Source organism: Myxine glutinosa, chromosome 12 (genome assembly GCF_964187855.1).
Source record: "Myxine glutinosa chromosome 12, kmMyxGlut1.1, whole genome shotgun sequence".
NCBI classification, from domain to species: domain Eukaryota; kingdom Metazoa; phylum Chordata; class Myxini; order Myxiniformes; family Myxinidae; genus Myxine; species Myxine glutinosa.
The window spans coordinates 57,400,289-57,420,928 of NC_136272.1; the positions used below are offsets into that span (position 1 = coordinate 57,400,289).

A 20,640-nucleotide genomic window follows, 5' to 3' on the forward strand; every position below is an offset into this window, starting at 1 on the left:
ACGAAGAACGAACGAACAAATAAAAACAACAAATAAACGAAAAAGACCTGGGAAGGAAATGTTTTTTGGAGGTTTGTTTTTTTTGAGTAGAGATATTAAACAAGGAGGTATGGGGTGAACGACTGGGACGAAACAGAGAATGAAAATAATTGCAGCGCATTCGACGAATCGCTGAGAGAAAAACAAAACCACAAGGTCGGAGACGGTACGGTAGCCTAAGCCTACGAGTACTAGGCCGCAGAATACTCGATACGCATTAACCGACGATTGTGTATACATGTACGAAAAATTAGCACCGAAAATTTTCCAAAAGATACGCTATAGGTACATACACCGAAAGATAGATGCAGTCTCGACAAAAACACAATTGAGAAAGATCACTTAGCTTCGAAAGCGTGAGCGCATGGAACAGCTTCGAAAAGACGTGACCTCGCCGTGATCTCGCGAGATCTCCAAATAGTTTTGCCCATCATCATAGTTTTGCGAGTATCCTGCTAAAGTCTTCTTATTGCACATAATAATGGTCTTGCTCAATGGACAAACAAACAACAACAACAACAATATGCATTTTAAGGCCATTTTCCCTGCTAGAGCAGGGGGTTAGCCTTGCGGTCCCCATGACGATCTTCTTGCTTGCTCAATGAACAGTGCCGGCATAACCCTGTTTCATCCTCGGTGAATATTTCAGCAGCAGAACATTTCTAATTCTTGACAACATCTCCCCACTGGTGGGTGCATGCGGTCGCTGCGTCGATGTATCTACTATTGGCTTCATCTGCTGCAACTTGTGAACTAAACCTGGGGTCCTCTACAATCTCTCCTGGGGTCCTGGGGTCAAAACCTCTACAATCAGTGGAAAATCTTTCTTCAAAAGTCTCATCAAATTACCATGATCACATACAATGGTACTACTACTACTACATCATCTACATCATCAATCATCATCATCATAATCATCATCATCATCGTCATCATCATCTGGAGTCTAGCCAATGTTATCGGAGGCAACCCTTTCTTTGGCTTCATAGAAGGAATCTTTTGGGCCCATGGATATAAAGGCTGTTGTTGTTCACTCAGTGAACATGAGGTATAGATTGAAGGCAGTGAGTGTAAAATGCATAACTCAACTGAAAATTACATGTGATCTTCATGACTTCAGCAGGAATGGGAGGGAGGGGGAGGAGGGAGGGGGATGAGGGAGGGGGAAGTCGGGCGATAAATCGCACAAATCATTTATCCTGTAACGTATTTTCTCTTCCAAATGTTTTGATTCTGGTTAGGTTATTTAATTGAAACCATGAGCAGAAGTATCTCGTTTGATTGAGACATTTGTGTGTATTGCAATTTGATTTGAAAATACACAAAGACTTGAAATATGTTCAACAAGAAAGCCTCATTGCTCAGCTAATGTCTCACCGGATTCCACCTCTCTGATCAAATGCAGGGATCATGGAGGCTGGATGTTCTGACATTAGAGCCACGAGGAGCTGGAGGACATCATGTAGGTTTTCATCCTGAAATAAATGATGCACACATCTCATCACAAAATCTATTCCGCACTCCCACTTCCAGCAAACATACAGCACTGAATTTCATTTATAACATGTTCAAAATACATGTGATCTTCCATGTGAGCATTTGTCGTTTGATTGTTTACTTTTTAAAAGGTCAAATAAGGTACAAAAGCATTTACTTCTGTTAACTCCATCTTGTGTACCCCTTGCATCCTCCCCTACCCCATTCCTCCTGAGACCCATTGCTTGTCGATGTCGTCTTCATTCTGTCCTTCAACCCTGAAGTTAGTGTTTTTCCCCTCTACATTTGCTACTTTTGGTGTGTCGCGTCCTCATTCGACCATTCGCCCTTGACACACAAGCTCTTCCTTGAGCCTTGACCTTATATACAACCCCCTCCCCCGCCCCCCCCAAAAACCCCTGAAACTGAAAAAAGGAGCAATACCCCTGGGCACTCACCTGGTAGAATAAAGCAGTATACTACATTGACTAAAGGTATTTTAAACAGCATCACAGTATTTTAAACTAATTTCAATGGTTGCTAGGAGATGGGGCATTGTGTGGAATTATGCCAATGTAATCATAAGGATTTAAACAATCAAACAAAAAAATACCTATTTTGGGGGGGCAACTTCTCCGCCAAGTTTCAATCGTGTGTGTAGTTTCAGAGGAAAAAGCAAATTCCTATTTTGGTGGGTTGGGGGGGGGCGGGGTAAACCTGGATCCACTTTGACCTCCTGTAGACCCCCTTAATCTCCAAAAAAAAAAAATTCCGGGAACAACCTGGAGTTGCAACATAACAAATATCATTTTAATTAAGTTTGGTCACAGTTCCATAAGCAGTTTCTGAGAAGTTGCAAATGTTTATGGACCGATGGACTGAAAGACGGACTATGCGCCATCCCATAATCGCCAAAGTTATGGACTGAAAGACGGAAACAAAGTTTCAGGTGAGCTAAAAATGAAAGCCGGTCTTCTGTAGTTTCACACTGTATCTGCATGTCTCACATGTTGTATGAAGCACTTTCAACAAAATAATTCCCTTGATAATGCAGTCACAGTTCCTAAGAGTCAATGACATGGAAAACTACAACGACACTCAGTAGAGCGCATACCTCTGCCAGGCTGAACAGTTTACGTTTTGTATCTCACTGATAGGCCGGATCTAAATCCGGATCTGAACCGAAATCGGATCAATTCGTCCTTGTCGCACACAATTTGTGCACCAAGTTTCGTCACAATCCATCCATAAATTTATGAGATATTATGCTCACAGACAGACAGACAAACAGGGGTGAAAACAACCTCTCTCACCTTTGGTGGTGGAGGTAATGGATATACCAATTTTGATAATAAAATTAAAGTACATGCTTTGCTTGATATTGTGACCAGAGTTAACAGAATTCGGAAAACTAATCCACAAATAGGTTTCAAATACACCTGGAGTTCATCCTTCCTGGACACCTGGAGAAAAAAAATTGGCCGGCTGGATCATGACAGAATAGAATGGAAGGGTGAACTATCAAAATCCTGACTGTGAACAGGAGCAGAACAGCAGGAAATGGGAAGGGGTGGGGCACGGTGGGGTGAATGGTGTTTGGTTAAGGGGGTGGGGAAGGGGGGGGGGGGAGTAGGGTGAGGGGGATTCCAATTTTACAAAACAGACTTTAGAAAACGGAATGCAATGCATATTCATGAGGAACGCAACACACCACAGAGTAAACATCAAAACTCTGTTTTAAAGAGAAACAAATACAACCGAGAAAGGAGCGGCGGAATTAGTCCTTGCAGAAAATGTGGAGGTGATGTCGCTTTCATGGAGAAAGTCAAATTTAATCACAAATACAAAGAAACTGGGATTATGGGATACTAATAATCATAATAATAAAATTCGTACCCCCATCATCCCTGAAGAATATAAAACAAGCAATACTTCAGTTTTGATTGTATAGTTTGATTGTGTGGTGTGGTGCTGACCACACCGAGGCCGACGTGGTGTGGTGCTGACCGGGCCGCCGTGGCGTGGTGCTGACGGGGCCCCCGCAGCCGTGATGCTCCCCCCCCCCCCCCCCCCCCCCAACCACCAACCAAAATATCTATTGTTTAAAACGTTTCCCAGTGTGTACCCTGGATTAGAATAGGTACCTCGTATCCCTGTGTGTCGTAAGAGACGACTAAGAGGGTTGGCGTCAGGAAGGGCATTCGGCCATAAAAACATTGCCTCAAAAAGAGAACCATGACAATTACAACTACATATGGGCAGGGTACAGCCCGAAGTGGAGATCGGTTTCTGAGGTTTGGGACATGGAATGTAGGGATAATGACAGGGAGATCAGGAGAAGTGGTGGAAGTATTGGTCAGAAGAAGAGTGGACATATGTTGTGTGCAAGAGACGAGATGTAAGGGAAGTGGTGTGAGAATGGTGAAGGGTAGGCAGGGACAGAAATACAAGTTTGTGTGGCAAGGGTGCCCGGAGGGCGTGCATGGCGTTGGTGTCCTGTTTTCTGAGGAGTTTGTAGACAGTGTGGTGAGTGTGACCAGAGTGAGTGATAGGTTGATGATGGTGAAAATGATGATTGGAAAGCTATTGGTGAACGTCATCTCGGGATATGCTCCACAGGTTGGTCGGAGCGATGAAGAGAAGGACAAGTTCTGGTGTGCGACAGAGAAGCTGATGGAAAATGTGAAAGATGAGGAAGTTGTTGTGGTGGGAGGAGACTTAAATGGACATGTGGGAAGGAGTATGGATGGTTTTGAGGGAGTTCATGGGGGTTACGGATATGGTGTGAGAAATGGAGAAGGTGAAAGGATTTTGGAGTTTGCTGATGGAGCTGATTTGTTGATTTGTAATACTCAGTTCCAGAAAGAGGATAATAAGCTTGTTACATACACGACAGGTGGGTCGACGACAACCGTTGACTACCTGATGGTGTGTAAGCGAGATAGGGGGCACCTCCGGGACACAAAGGTGATCCCAGGGGAGGAGGCTGTTTCACAGCACCACTTGGTTGTCTGCGACATAAGGGTGAAAGGTGCGTGGAGAGCTCGGCGGGTGAAGTACCAACCGAGAATGAAGGTGTGGAGGTTGAAAGAGGTGACAGTAAGGGAGGCATTAAAAGAGAGGCTGAGTAGGGTCGAGGATGATGTGGTTGAGCTTGAAAGTGGTTGGATGTCAATGAAAGCTAGTCTGTTGGGAGCCGTTGGTGAGGTATGTGGATGGACAAAAGGACCACCGAGGCACTCGGAAAAAATGGTGGTGGGATGATGAAGTTGGAAAGAGGATTGACGAGAAGAGGAAGAAGTTCAAGGAGTGGCAGAAGGCGAAGGGTACGGGAGCAGAAACAGCAGAGCATGAAAGTTAAAAGGCAGCCAAGAAGGCTGCAAAGAAAGAGGTAGCAAAGGCGCAGGAGGCATGTAGGAAAATGTTCGGAGAACGCTTGGATTCGGAAGAGGGTCAGAGAGCGGTATTCAGGATTGCAAAGCAGATAGCGAAAGAGAGGTGTGATTTGACGGGGGTGAGTTGCTTGAAGGATGAAGTGTGACAAATCGTTGTGGACCCAGATGGAATTAAAGGAAGATGGAAAAGATATATGGAAATGCTGTTGAATACAGAGAATGAATGGGATGGCAACATAGAGAGTAACCCAGTTTTAGGACCGGCAGAGAAGATAACTGAGAAGGAAGTTGAAGAAGCGATAAAAGCAATGAAGAGTAGAAAAGCGGGAGGGCCGACGGGAGTTGTGGGAGATATGTTGAAGGCAGCAGGAAATTAGGGTGTGAAGAGAATGACAGAGATCTGTAATCTGGTGGTGAAAGAAGGCCGCATTCCAGTGGATTGGGAACTGAGTACCCTCGCCCCTCTATTCAAGGGGAAAGGTGACCCTCTGGAGTGTGGTTCGTACCGAGCGATAAAGTTATTGGAGCATGGAATGAAGGTATTGGAAAGGGAGTTGGAGAGGAGGATAAGGAAGAAAGTGAAGATCGACGAAATGCAGTTTCGATTTATGCCAGGAAGAGGAACGACAGACACGCTTTTTATTGTGAGGCAGTTGCAGAAGAAGTACATGGAGAAGAGGAAGAAGTTGTTTCTTGGGTTTGTTGATCTGGAGAAAGCATTCGATAGGGTTCCACGCAAAGTATTGACATGTGCATTGAGGAAGTTAGGAGTGGAGGAATGGTTGATCAGAGTAGTGATGGCAATGTACAAAAGAGCGCGCACAGTTGTAAGGACGAAGCACGGGAACTGTGGTGAGTTTGAGGTGAAGGTGGGAGTGCATCAGGGGTCGGTACTAAGTCCACTACTATTTGTAGCTGTGATGGAGGTGCTGGCTCAGAACGTAAAGGAGGGTTTACCATGGGAGTTGTTGTATGCAGATGATCTGGTGTTGATTGCGGAAAGTATGGATGGACTGAAGGAAAAGATGAACAAGAGGAAGGAATGTATGGAGACAAAAGGTCTGAAGGTGAATATCGGAAAGACGAAGGTGATGGCAAGTGGTAAAGCATGTGGTGAGGTGGAAAGAACTGGGAAGTGGCCAGGTGCTGTGTGCAGGAAGGGTGTCGGAGTGAACTCCATTCAATGTACAATGTGCGCTGAGTGGGTTCATCAAAAATGCAGTGGTCTGAGAGGGTCATTAACCAGTGTGGCAGCTACATTCAAATGTAAGGTGTGCACAGAGGGAGCTGCAGATGGAGGAAATGTTGAGTTGGATCTTGGAGACGGCGTGAAGCTGGAAGGTGTGAAAACATTTCGCTACCTCAGAGACATGCTGAATGGAGAAGGTGGATCAGACTCGGCAACGGTTGCTGGAGTGAGATGTGCATGGAAGAAGTTTCGGGAACTGAGTGGCGTGCTGATGAGGAGGGGAGTGTCGTTGAAGCTGAAGGGAAAGGTGTATGCTGCATGTGTGAAAAGTGTTATGATTTATGGGAGCGAGACATGGGTAATGAACGTAGAGCAGCAACGAAGGTTGGAAAGGGTGGAAATGCGAATGGTTCGATGGATGTGCGGAGTATCGTTGAGAGAGAGGAAGACAAATGATGAATTGCGAAAGATGATGGGAATAGAGCCTGTGATTGATGCTGTGAACAGGAACAGGTTGAGATGGTTTGGTCATGTGTTGAGGAATGATGAAAGTGACTGGTTGGGAAGAGTGATGGAAATGAATGTAGAAGGAAGTAGAGGACGGGAAAGACCGAGAAGGACTTGGCTAAAGATGGTGGAAGAAGAAATGTGGGCATGGGGGTTAACAAGGAGAGATGCAGAAAATAGGGCAAGATGGAGAAGATTGTCATGGGGACCGCAAGGCTAACCCCCGCTCTAGCAGGGAAAATGGCCTTAAAATGCATGTTGTTGTTGTTGTTGTTGTAGTTTGATTCTTTATTTTATAAAAGGTCAAATAAGGAAACATTCAGGAGAATATGAGGGAAAAGTATCATTTTCCTTTTTTCAGAAATTGGCAAAAAAGTGTGTGGTGTCCATACTCACATTCCACATGTAACCCTTTATTACATTTGGGGATTGTTTATCAAATTGAAATACAGTCGCATCCCAAAATCTGTGGGGATCTTGGAAAATGCCTCGAATGTCAGAACTGCAAATGTGGGGGCATTGTTTCAATGGGAAAAGTGGGGATAGGTTCTGGGCCAGTCCTGATTAATAGAAAAATCCCACGAATGTCAAGGAAAATCCTGAGAATGTCGAGGAAAATCCTCAGAATGTCGAGGAAAATCCCGAGAATGTCGAGGAAAACCCCGAGAATGTCGAGGAAAACCCCGAGAATGTCGAGGAAAATCCCGAGAACGTCGAGGAAAATCCCGAGAACGTCGAGGAAAATCCCGAGAACGTCGAGGAAAATCCCGAGAACGTCGAGGAAAATCCCGAGAACGTCGAGGAAAATCCCGAGAACGTCGAGGAAAATCCCGAGAACGTCGAGGAAAATCCCGAGAACGTCGAGGAAAATCCCGAGAACGTCGAGGAAAATCCCGAGAACGTCGAGGAAAATCCCGAGAACGTCGAGGAAAATCCCGAGAACGTCGAGGAAAATCACGAGAACGTCGAGGAAAATCACGAGAACGTCGAGGAAAATCACGAGAACGTCGAGGAAAATCCCGAGAACGTCGAGGAAAATCCCGAGAACGTCGAGGAAAATCCCGAGAACGTCGAGGAAAATCCCGAGAACGTCGAGGAAAATCCCGAGAACGTCGAGGAAAATCCCGAGAACGTCGAGGAAAATTCCGAGAACGTCGAGGAAAATCCCGAGAACGTCGAGGAAAATCCCGAGAACGTCGAGGAAAATCCCGAGAACGTCGAGGAAAATCCCGAGAACGTCGAGGAAAATCCCGAGAATGTCGAGGAAAATCCCGAGAATGTCGAGGAAAATCCCGAGAATGTCGAGGAAAATCCATGAATGTCGAGGAAAATCCCGAGAATGTCGAGGAAAATCCCGAGAATGTCGAGGAAAATCCATGAATGTCGAGGAAAATCCATGAATGTCGAGGAAAATCCATGAATGTCAAGGAAACGTCCACGAATGTCAAGGAAAATCCCAAGAATGTTGAGGAAAATTCACACATTTCAGGGCATCGTTTCAATAGGGAAAAGGGGGACAGCTATTTGCACTAATATATGCAGTGGAGTGTTTTCATTCTGAAAAGTAACTTGTGGGGGCTGACATGTTACACAGCTGATGGGATATCCCAAGAAGCTACATATTCAGTGTGAATGGTGGGATATCCTGTGAAGCAATGTTTACAGTGTGAATGGTGGGGTATACTGTGAATCTGTTTACAGTGTGAATGGTGGGATATCCTGCAGAGCTGTTTACATTGTGAATGGTGGGATATCCTGCGAAGCTGTTTACAGTGTGAATGGTGGGATATCCTGTGAAGCTGTTTACAGTGTGAATGGAGAGATATCCTGCAAAGCTGTTTACAGTCTGAATGGTGGTATATCCTGCAGCGCAATGTTTACAGTGTGAATGGTGGGATATCCTGCAGAGCAATGTTTACAGTGTGTATGGTGGGATATCCCACAAGGCTAAAATGTTATTATGTGGCCGCTAAAAGCCGTGAAAACGCAAAGTACAAGGCTGCGGTTGTAGAAGCAGGTCAAGCAAGTCATGTGGAAAACATATATTTTTGAGCAGGTCCGGGTGCTTTGTGCGTAGCTGGAGGAAGATGTGTTTTAAAATTGTCATACTCACGGCTCATGGGAAAAAAACACGAACACATGATCTATCATTCAGAGATCGTTTATTTATTTGAAATATTTGATTCAATTTAATTACCCTTTACGTTATGTAAGGAGATTATTTATGAAACTGAAATATAAAATTCCATATGTAACCTTTTATGTTACGTTCACAGATTGTTTATCAAATTGAAATATAACATTCCACATGTAACCCTTTATGTAACATTCAGAGATTATCAAATTGAAAGATAACATTCCACATGTAACCCTTTATGTTACATTCAGAGTGTTTATCAAATTGAAATATAACATTCCACATGTAACCCTTTATGTAACATTCAGAGATTATCAAATTGAAAGATAACATTCCACATGTAACCCTTTATGTTACATTCAGTGTTTATCAAATTGAAATATAACATTCCACATGTAACCCTTTGTGTTAAATTCAGAGATTGTTTATCAAATTGAAATATAACATTCCACATGTAACCCTTTATGTAACATTCAGAGATTATCAAATTGAAAGATAACATTCCACATTCAGAGATTCTCAAATTGAAAGATAACATTTCACATGTAACCCTTTATGTTACATTCAGAGTGTTTATCAAATTGAAATATAACATTCCACATGTAACCCTTTGTGTTAAATTCAGAGATTGTTTATCAAATTGAAATGTAACATTCCACATTTAACCCTTTGTGTTACATTCAGAGATTGTTTATCAAATTGAAATATAACATTCCACATGGAACCCTTTGTGTTCAATTCAGAGATTGTTTATCAAATTGAAATGTAACATTCCACATGTAACCCTTTGTGTTACATTCAGAGATTGTTTATCAAATTGAAATATAACATTCCACATGGAACCCTTTATGTAACATTCAGAGATTATCAAATTGAAAGATAACATTCCACATGTAACCCATTATGTAACATTCAGAGATTATCAAATTGAAAGATAACATTCCACATGTAACCCATTATGTAACATTCAGAGATTATCAAATTGAAATATAACATTCCACATGTAACCCATGATGTTACATTCAGAGATTGTTTATCAAATTGAAATATAACATTCCATATGTAACCCTTGTGTTACATTCGGAGATTATTTATCAAATTGAAATGTAACATTCCACATGTAACCCTTTATATAACATTCAGAGATTGTTTATCAAATTGAAATGTAACATTCCACATGTAACCCTTTATATAACATTCAGAGATTGTTTATCAAATTTAAATATAACATTCCATATGTAACCCTTGTGTTACATTCGGAGATTATTTATCAAATTGAAATGTAACATTCCACATTTAACCCTTTGTGTTACATTCAGAGATTGTTTATCAAATTGAAATATAACATTCCACATGGAACCCTTTATGTAACATTCAGAGATTATCAAATTGAAATATAACATTCCACATGTAACCCTTTATGTTACATTCAGAGATTATAAAAATTGAAATATAACATTCCACATGTAACCCATTATGTTACATTCAGAGATTATTTATCAAATTGAAATATAACATTCCATATGTAACCCTTGTGTTACATTCGGAGATTATTTATCAAATTGAAATGTAACATTCCACATGTAACCCTTTATATAACATTCAGAGATTGTTTATCAAATCGAAATGTAACATTCCACATGTAACCCTTTATATAACATTCAGAGATTGTTTATCAAATTGAAATATAACATTCCATATGTAACCCTTGTGTTACATTCGGAGATTATTTATCAAATTGAAATGTAACATTCCACATGGAACCCTTTGTGTTACATTCAGAGATTATTTATCAAATTGAAATATAACATTCCACATGGAACCCTATGTAACATTCAGAGATTATCAAATTGAAATATAACATTCCATATGTAACCCTTGTGTTACATTCGGAGATTATTTATCAAATTGAAATGTAACATTCCACATGTAACCCTTTGTGTTACATTCAGAGATTGTTTATCAAATTGAAATATAACATTCCACATGGAACCCTTTATGTTACATTCAGAGATTATAAAAATTGAAATATAACATTCCACATGTTACCCTTTATGTTACATTCAGAGATTGTTTATCAAATTGAAATATAACATTCCATATGTAACCCTTTATGTTATGCTCGGAGATTATTTATCATATTGAAATTTGCTGAGGCAGTGACATTGGCTAAACAGTACAATCCTGGAAGGGTCGCCAATCAGACACAGGATGCTTTTATGGATAATAATGACAATATCCATTACTTTCACACCATGAGGCACATAGAGCTGCCGAAGCAGTTTCATTGGATAAGGAATGCAATCCTGTTTGAGACGCCACTCCGACGGAGGATGTTTCCATGGATAGAATGCTAAATTAATACAAAATCAATTTTGTGAGGAGAATGACACCAACTAAAAAGACCAACAAAAACCCATAGATGAGACAGACAAATATTACCAATGCAAATACCTTGTCATGTTAACTGAATTTCCAATAATTAAATCAAAATAATGAGTGCTGTCAGTGTTTCATGAGCTCACCTCATGCATGGTCAGCAGGCAATTGAGAATACTCTGCAGTTCATCTTCCTTGACACCCCGATCCTATGAAGAAGTGATGCCCAGTGACTTTAGATGCAACAATGGGTGTATTGCATTCACTCAAGCTTGCACTTAATGCAAGAACATCATTTTGATTGTATGCACTTTGTGGCAGGCTTGAGTAACCACCAACGGTGCTTTGCTGAACGGAACATTTAAGGATGAGTCCCCACAAAGCTTTAACTAGCTAAACATTACTTTGGAAGGCTGGTTATAAAGCCAAATTTCCAGTACTAATACAACCGCTCCCGAAGGTGGCAACATGAAGGGTCATGTGTTAACTGAAATATAACATTCTACATGTAACCATTCTATATCTATAAATCTATATATCTGGGGTATAAATATTACAGTAGATCTACTCATATCATGCCTAAAGAACGTCGAGTTTCCTCCCTTTCAGTTTAGTGTTAAACAGCGGAAGGGACTGTTATTTGTTTCAGTTTAAAAAGTTAATCATACATGTTTGTGGTTTACATTATGTTTTACTAGAGGAAGGGATGCCCCTATGAAACGGCATGATAAGATGTTTATGCACATTCACACGGTGTTTGTCGAAGGATGAAAAAAAACCCTTGGCGAGGGAGAATATTGGCGCGTCGCCCGGCAATTAAGATCGCATAGATATAGATATAGACAGATAGCCGAACCAGTTTTTAACTCCTAGGTGACTCCCAAAAAGACAGTTAATTTACGGGCGCCGGATGCAAGAGATGCGAGGCATTTGTCTAATGAAAAACACAGGTTTATTCCAGAAACCATGAACGAATAAACATGACAAATAAAATGCAATCAATAACGATTTCATAAAAATAAAGCGCGGGTGGAAATGGCGAAAAAAACTGAGGTCAAACTAAATTCTAATTTGAGGTACCTCATGCACTGGCACAAACACAGACCACACACTGGCACAAACACGGACACAAACACGGACACAAACACGGACACAAACACGGACACAGGGGAAAGATGAAATAAATAAATAAACCCTTCAGCCGGCATTTATCTTTACCCAATGAGTTATTTTGGTGAGGTTGGCTGACATGGTGGCTGGGAGCTGCTTGCGCGGGGAACTCGGCAGAAATGACGACGTTGAACGCCGCATGTTGAAGGCACTGTGAGCACCCGGGGATGAGGCAAGTCGTGAAGCCCTCTTGTTTTCTCCACCATTGTTTTAATGTTGCCACTGTGGGGGAAGGACGGCACGGCCCCCAGCACCCCCGCAGAGCACCACTGCCAAAACATCCTCATGCTGGTCCCCAAGAAAACCACTCTCTCCCTCAGCATACAAAATGGCCAGTGTCTTGTGTCAGTGTCAAATCAAGACCAACCAAGCGCACTTTTCTTCTTTCCGACCGAGAGCCAATCAGGTCGTTTCCCTCCCAGTTTACCCTGCCCACGCCCTACGGGCCAATCACCCACCTCGGGGTGTGGCCTGCCGGCCTTCTTCTCTCCGCCCCCTGATTCTCCACCTCTTGTGGACAGGGCCATTTCCTTATTAGGTGCATGGGGCGGAGCTCAGTCCAATCGGCTCGTTCTTGGTATTTGTTGGCTAGGTAATTGTAATTTGAGGGTGTTTTACATGGACGGCTGTGGCAGCAGAAACGTGGGGGAAAGATTAGAGGGGTGGCACGCACTGGGGAAAACCAGTCTTAAACCACATAGCTAATTAAGACGGCACCATCCCTCGTGCGGTGAACATTTAAACAAACATAGGCTACAGTCTCCCTACTTACTACATCAAAGTTCTCCTACACGTCACACGGTTGCTGCTATTAATTACACAATCCTATCTCTCCGACAGTATTCTTTCACCTACCCCCCATAGACGTAACAATATTACTAGGATTAATATTGTTTTGTAATAACATTAATATAATGCTATTATCATTACTGTTGTTATTACTTTTGTTATTAGAAGCGGCCTTGGAAAAATGGCACGATAAAGTTATCATAACACGGATATACACCTTAACACGGAGTTTGCCCAAGATGGAAACCCCCTTTGGTGACGGAAGCAAATGAAGTCGCTGCAACCTACATGGTGTGCCCCTTACTCTCTCTGTCAAGTTTGGTTGAGATTGTATAACTAACGACCGAAAGTATTGCGTTCAGAAAAACAGATAGACAGACACCAAATTACATATTTTAATATAATGATGACATCTAACACAGGTGTTTCAAGCCAAAGGCCTGAAGTGCTTATAAGTAAGAAGTAAGGAATGTATTCAAGGTGTGACCAATATTACATACGTTTGGGAGGAAGCTACATGTTGGATGAGTCAAAATTTATTTTATAGCAAAAGTAAACTAATGTACTTCAAAGTAGCCTCTGCTCCACAGGTCCACAAAATTGTTGTGATGAAAAGTCTACTTAATGTGAGTGCTTGGCTTAATACACATCCCTGGCTGAGGAGGGCAGTCCCCACGGTGAGGGGTGCGATGCATATGTAATCTGCTTCGAGAGATGTAGTTTGCTGCGAGGATGATGGGAAATCACACGAAGTCATGATTCTATGAGAGAGCTAGGTGAGTTTTCACTGTTTAATGGTAGTTGCTTTATTCAAATGTATTACCATGTATTCCTTGTATCTTGTAGACTAATGAAATGCTTATGATGTTTATTTGTCGATGCACCAGGTCGATTGCATTAAAGCCTCGATACATCTGAGGTCTTTGTTGCTCAATTCATTTTCATATCAATTGTTCTACCTGTTCCATTTTGCCAGGGCCAGGTTTCTTCAAAACAAACCATGCAAGCTGCACAATTGCAAGGGGACTTGTAACATGCTTTGCACTATTCATCGAGAAATGTTTCGAGCGACAAAGACCTAAAAAAAGTGTACAACACAAAAATAACGTGAAACATCATATGGTGTCTCAGAAACCAAACGAAAAAGTTCAGCTCATTACCCTCGCCTGAGGAGAGGGAATTGCATTTGAGTCCGTTTGTTTGTTACTTGCCGGAATAGATTCCGGCATGTTTGTTCGTTGGTTGGTTGGTTGGTTTGTCTGTCCATCTGCCTGTCTGTCTGTCTGTCTGTCTGTCTGTGCGCAGGACTACGTCTACATCGTTGCACATAACATCGCCATACTTTACACACATATTTGCCTTGCCCTGGAATAGACTGAGCCCAATTTTTAACTCTCTAAGTCTAGGCCCAAGGTCAAGGTCAAGGTCAAGGTCACCCAAAACGTGAAAATCATGGAAACTGTCATTGGTTACTAGGCAACGGATGCTCATGCAGGTGCTTTAACAGTTTAAACAAAATGCTTAAAAAATGGAGAAAGGCAAAAAAATATAAGTATTGTGTATTTTTTTTTTATTCCGTAAAAGTAACAAAATGTGTACTTACCTTGATTGATGACAACAGCAATTAATAAAAACGTATTATAATTAGAAACTCACTGCGGGGTTTGCCTAGTCACCGCATATATACATGTACAGATTTCCCGCCATTTTGATAATAAATGGTGTTTGAAGGCTTTTTTCATTTTAAACAATTTATATAAACATCCGTTAAATCATATCACACGCAAATCATCAAAATCTAAACAGTATCCTTAGAACGCAAACCTTGAGGGGGCTTGAAGCCAGATTTTAATATTACAGACGCCATGTTGGTGCTCGCCGTCACTGCGATGCGAAGCGAAACACGCCTCAGAGCTGTCACATTCACAATGGCTATGTCGTATGTACTCCCGATATGTGTTTCCTTCATTGTAAAAACTACAAAGTCAACAGTTAAAAGGATTTTGAGCCGATAGGTGTTACGGCCTTGGCAAGATCGATGGAGACAGCGTTCTGTTAGCTTATACACCGCCCAAATAGCTATGTGGAATTCTCTCATGTAGAGATTAAACGCACGTCGTTTGAACTTTGGCCGAAGTCATTATTTACTTTTGATGATGTTTATATAAACAACAACAACAACAACATGCATTTTAAGGCCATTTTCCCTGCAAGAGCGGGGGTTAGCCTTGCGGTCCCCATGACAATCTTCTCCATTTTGCCCTATTTTCTGCATCTCACCTTGTTAACCCCCTTGCCCGCATTTCTTCTTCCACCATCTTTAGCCGAGTCTTTCTCGGTCTTCCCCGTCCTCTACTTCCTTCTACATTCATTTCCATCACTCTTCTCAACCAGTCACTTTCATTCTTCCTCAACACATGACCAAACCATCTCAACCTGTTCCTCTTCACAGCATCAATCACAGGCTCTATTCCCATCATCTTTCGCAATTTATCATTTGTCTTCCTCTCTCTCAACGATACTCCGCACATCCACCGAACCATTCGCATTTCCACCCTTTCCAGCCTTCGTTGCTGCTCTACATTCATTACCCACGTCTCGCTCCCATAAATCATAACACTTCTGACACATGCAGCAAACACCTTTCCCTTCAGCTTCAACGACACTCCCCTCCTCATCAGCACACCACTCAGTTCCCGAAACTTCTTCCATGCACATCTCACTCGAGCAACCGTTGCCGAGTCTGATCCACCTTCTCCATTCAGCATGTCTCCGAGGTAGCAAAATGTTTTCACACCTTCCAGCTTCACGCCGTCTCCAAGATCCAACTCAACATTTCCTCCATCTGCAGCTCCCTCTGTGCACACCTTACATTTGAATGTAGCTGCCACACTGGTTAATGACCCTCTCAGACCACGACATTTTTGATGAACCCACTCAGCGCACATTGTACATTGAATGGAGTTCACTCCAACACCCTTCCTGCACAAAACACATGGCCACTTCCCAGTTCTTTCCACCTCACCACATGCTTTACCACTTGCCATCACCTTCGTCTTTCCTATATTCACCTTCAGACCTTTTGTCTCCATACATTCCTTCCATTTGTTCATCTTTTCCTTCAGTCCATCCATACTTTCTGCAATCAACACCAGATCATCTGCATACAACAACTCCCATGGTAAACCCTCCTTTACGTTCTGAGCCAGCACCTCCATCACAGCTACAAATAGTAGTGGACTTAGTACCGACCCCTGATGCACTCCCACCTTCACCTCAAACTCACCACTGTTCCTGTCCTTCGTCCTTACAGCTGTGCACGCTCTTTTGTACATTGCCATCACTACTCTGATCAACCATTCCTCCACTCCTAACTTCCTCATTGCCCATATCAATACTTCGCGTGGAACCCTATCGAATGCTTTCTCCAGATCAACAAACCCAAGAAACAACTTCTTCCTCTACTCCATGTACTTCTCCTGCAACTGCCTCACAATAAAGAGCGCGTCTGTCGTTCCTCTTCCTGGCATAAATCCAAACTGCATTTCGTCGATCTTCACCTTCTTCCTTTCATGTTTATATACGAATCAAAAATAAGATAATTGGTTTTGGGTTGTCCTTTCCGCATATCTCAAGGGATTGTGCGTTGGAGAGACGGCCGTGATGGCGGGGAGTGGTTGAAAAATCAAAAAACAAAAGTACATTCCGGCAAGTCCTCGGTCTCTGACCGATTTTTCATCTGTTTGTCTGTTTGTTTGTCTGTTTGTTTGTCTGCACAGAATAAATATGATTTTCTCTGCAACTGTTGGTCCGATTGACAGGAAATTTTCACCATATGTGCACCTCCGCCTGAAGAATTTTTTAATGATAATTATGTCATATGTCACGTGGTTCGGCCACCATCTTGGAAAAACCGAAAAACTTTGCACGTCTAAATCTCTCAATACGCTGAATAGAAAAGATTGAGACATGGCTCATTGTAAAGAACTCTGCATGGGGAATAAAATATGTTAATGATGATGTCATAGGTGCCTCCATTATGACGTCATAATTCAACAAGTACAAAACTTCATCCGATGAAGATGAAATTTCTTGAGCATAATCTAGGAATAAATTAGTTTGGAAAAAATAATAATGATGACGTCATCGGTCACGTGGTTCGGTCGGCATATTTGTTTTAACACAAAAGCCTTAAGAACCACTGAAAATACATCCTGGTGAGGATTTGCAATCTCTGATTGCTCTTTTTCTTGTTTGCATTGTTCTACACCTAGCCAAGGTAGCGTAAGCAAATGTGAGACGTCAAAGGGCCTACCTTGAGGATGAGCTGTTTCAGAAAAAGCAACATGAAGGCACGCAGTGACACCACCTCTTTCTGGTTTGGCCTTGGTCCATCTGTGGGATAGAAACAATGACAAGACCAATTTACTGTCAATGGTTGAATGTTTTTGTATCCCAAGGTGATGGGACAACAAGTCAATGAATGTTAAAATGCGAATGACAAATAACAAAACACTTGTAACTGTAAATTGGGTACAAGATTATTAAAAGAAACAAGGCCTCAGACCACAACTCCAAAATAACCGATAAGTAACATGTGTGCAGCTTTTCCCCTCAACTTGAACTGGAGTAAAAATGCCCGAAGGAACAACAGTGAACCCACACACCCCCACAACGTCCCCGACACTCCTCCGTCCTCCCTAACATGCTGCAACAACCTTTATTGAAGCGGCCGATTTAGTAATGATTCACCAGGTGTATTACATTGTCAGTGGATAGTGTGATGTTTATGGTAAACACGCACCTGTTGCTGCATTTGAATCTTGGCAGTAACTACTGGTCGATCTATCCAGGTTCGTGTCAACATCTTTAATCCATCCTTGTTATTCCCAACATCTTTAATCCATCCTTGTTATTCCCAACATCTTTAATCCATCCTTGTTATTCCCAACAACTTTAATCCATCCTTGTTATTCCCAACATCTTTAATCCATCCTTGTTATTCCCAATATCTTTAATCCATCCTTGTTATTCCCAACATCGATGATCTATCCAGGTTCATGTCAACATCTTTGATATCTCCTTGTTATTCCCAAAATCTTTGATATCTCCTTGTTATTCCCAGCATCTTTAATCCATCCTTGTTATTCCCAAAATCTTTGATACCTCCTTGTTATTCCCGGCATCTTTAATCTATCCTTGTTATTCCCGACATCTATGATCTATCCAGGTTCTTGTCAACATCTTTAATATCTCCTTGTTATTCCCGACATCTTTGATATCTCCTTGTTATTCCCAACATCTTTGATCTATCCTTGTTATTCCCAACATCTTGGATATCTCCTTGTTATTCCCAAAATCTTTGATATCTCCTTGTTATTCCCAAAATCTTTGATATCTCCTTGTTATTCCCAGCATCTTTAATCCATCCTTGTTATTCCCAAAATCTTTGATACCTCCTTGTTATTCCCGGCATCTTTAATCTATCCTTGTTATTCCCGACATCTATGATCTATCCAGGTTCTTGTCAACATCTTTAATATCTCCTTGTTATTCCCGACATCTTTGATATCTCCTTGTTATTCCCAACATCTTTGATCTATCCTTGTTATTCCCAACATCTTGGATATCTCCTTGTTATTCCCGACATCTATAATCTATCCAGGTTATTGTCAACATCTTTGATATCACCTTGTTATTCCTGACATCTATGATCCATCCTTGTTATTCCCAACATCTATGATCTATCCAGGTTCTTGTCAACATCTTTGATATCTCCTTGTTGTTCCCGACATCTATGATCTATCCAGGTTCTTGTCAACATCTTTAATCCATCCTTGTTATTCCCGACATCGGTCACGATCCCTGTGAGGCGGAGTCTAGCAGTCATTCGGGAATGTTCGGCTTTCTGTTGACAACGTCGGTTTCATGGCCTTTGTTGTTATTGTTAGTGTTGGCGAACGAGGGCTTTATGGCAGGCCTTTTTTTTCTTGTGAAAACCAAAAGGGAAAATCACACGAGGCAATTACTTACTGGGGATTATCCTTAAGCCATATTTAACGAACACAAAAACCACCCTCCGTGTGGTGGCATGCAAACAATCAACCTCACGGTTTACCCTGCTTATGTACATCGAAATGGGCTTTCTATGCGTCACATGGTACATGCTAAAACCTATACGATCCTAACTCCACTATGGTATTTCTTCCCTACCCCCCACAAACGTAACAATATAATCAGTTCATGTTTACCTCATTATAAATACCAGCAAGAAGTTTGCTAAGATCCATTCAGCCGTTCTCAAGTTATCGCGTTAACGAAAACCTATCTCAGATGGATGGACAGACAGCCGGATGGACAACCTGAAAACATAATGACTCCGTCGACTTTTTACACATATATGTGCGTGCACACACGTATACACACACACACACACACACACACACACACACACACACACACACACACACACACACACACTATTCAATGAAGGAAGAACATTGTGGGACTGTCATAGACTGTGGCATCATTGAATCATTGAGGTAGACAATTTTCCTTACCAAGGCCCTTGGGCTGTATGCCACTGCGGTCCATAGGATTATATACCCAGTAGTAGTACTTGAGGGTGTGCATAAGCTGCAGCACTGTGCTGACACGCCGGATGGTGCTGTAAATAGTAGCCGTGCCAATGAACTCCGTGGACAGGTACGTGTACAAAGACAACTGTATCTACAAGAACAAGTGAAAATAAAAAAAGACAAGTGAGGAAAGCATAAAGATAGCCAGCCAAGTGAAAACATGTTGTAGTTGGAGTATTTACCTGCTGCCATTCTGCCAAGGAAAACAACAAATTGTACTTCAATTGGAGGGTGGGGGACATAATATGAATTTGATTAATATAGAAACACTAACAGCAGTGTTATGTGCTTTCCAAATGTTGTTGCTGTTGTTGGTGTTGAATTGCCGGATGTTGTGGATTGTTGTAAAGATACATGATGATGTAAGAGGAAGTGGGATGTGACATAGGGGCAGACGCCATCTTGGAAATGGGAGCATTACATGTTGTGGAACAAACAGACTTGTGTATTATAATGAATCGCACTGTTTTGTGTAATTTTGCACGACACAACAAGTACACAAAGATAGCGTAATAAATAGCGATTGGCATTCCACTTCGGTCACTCTTCAAGCACACCAATTGTCACCGCAGTGAATGTTCTTGCCCATCAAGTGAATGTTTTAACTAGATGATATTCATAGAATACTTACCCTGCGCAGTCAACTTGGTGTGAGCCAACTCTTCTGTTTTTGAACGTTTCTTTTTTTTTGATCCAATATGGCTGCCAGACCACTTGAGCGATGACATCATAAATTTATATTCTCTAAATAATTGTTGCATACATCATGCTCAATAAATTTCAAACTGATCAGACTAAGCGTTGTCCCTGACGAATTATGACGTCATAATTATGGCACCAATGACGTCATCGTTAACAACACCTATTCCCCATATGGAGTTATTTACAATGAGCCACGTTTCAATTTTTTCCATAGAGTGG

The 20,640-nt window shown here is 41.7% G+C and overlaps 1 protein-coding gene across 1 annotated transcript in view; it reads right to left on the reverse strand.

Moving 5' to 3' along the window:
* LOC137437425 (neurobeachin) overlaps positions 1 to 20,640 on the reverse strand; it is a 677,671-nt gene that overhangs the window by 373,073 nt on the left and 283,958 nt on the right. The window contains exons 13-16 of the mRNA XM_078766839.1: positions 19,642 to 19,810; positions 17,397 to 17,476; positions 11,269 to 11,331; positions 1,417 to 1,514 (exon numbers count right to left, since the gene is read on the reverse strand). Of these exons, the coding sequence (XP_078622965.1) occupies positions 1,417 to 1,514; positions 11,269 to 11,331; positions 17,397 to 17,476; positions 19,642 to 19,810 (410 nt within the window). The remainder of the gene's footprint in view (positions 1 to 1,416; positions 1,515 to 11,268; positions 11,332 to 17,396; positions 17,477 to 19,641; positions 19,811 to 20,640) is intronic.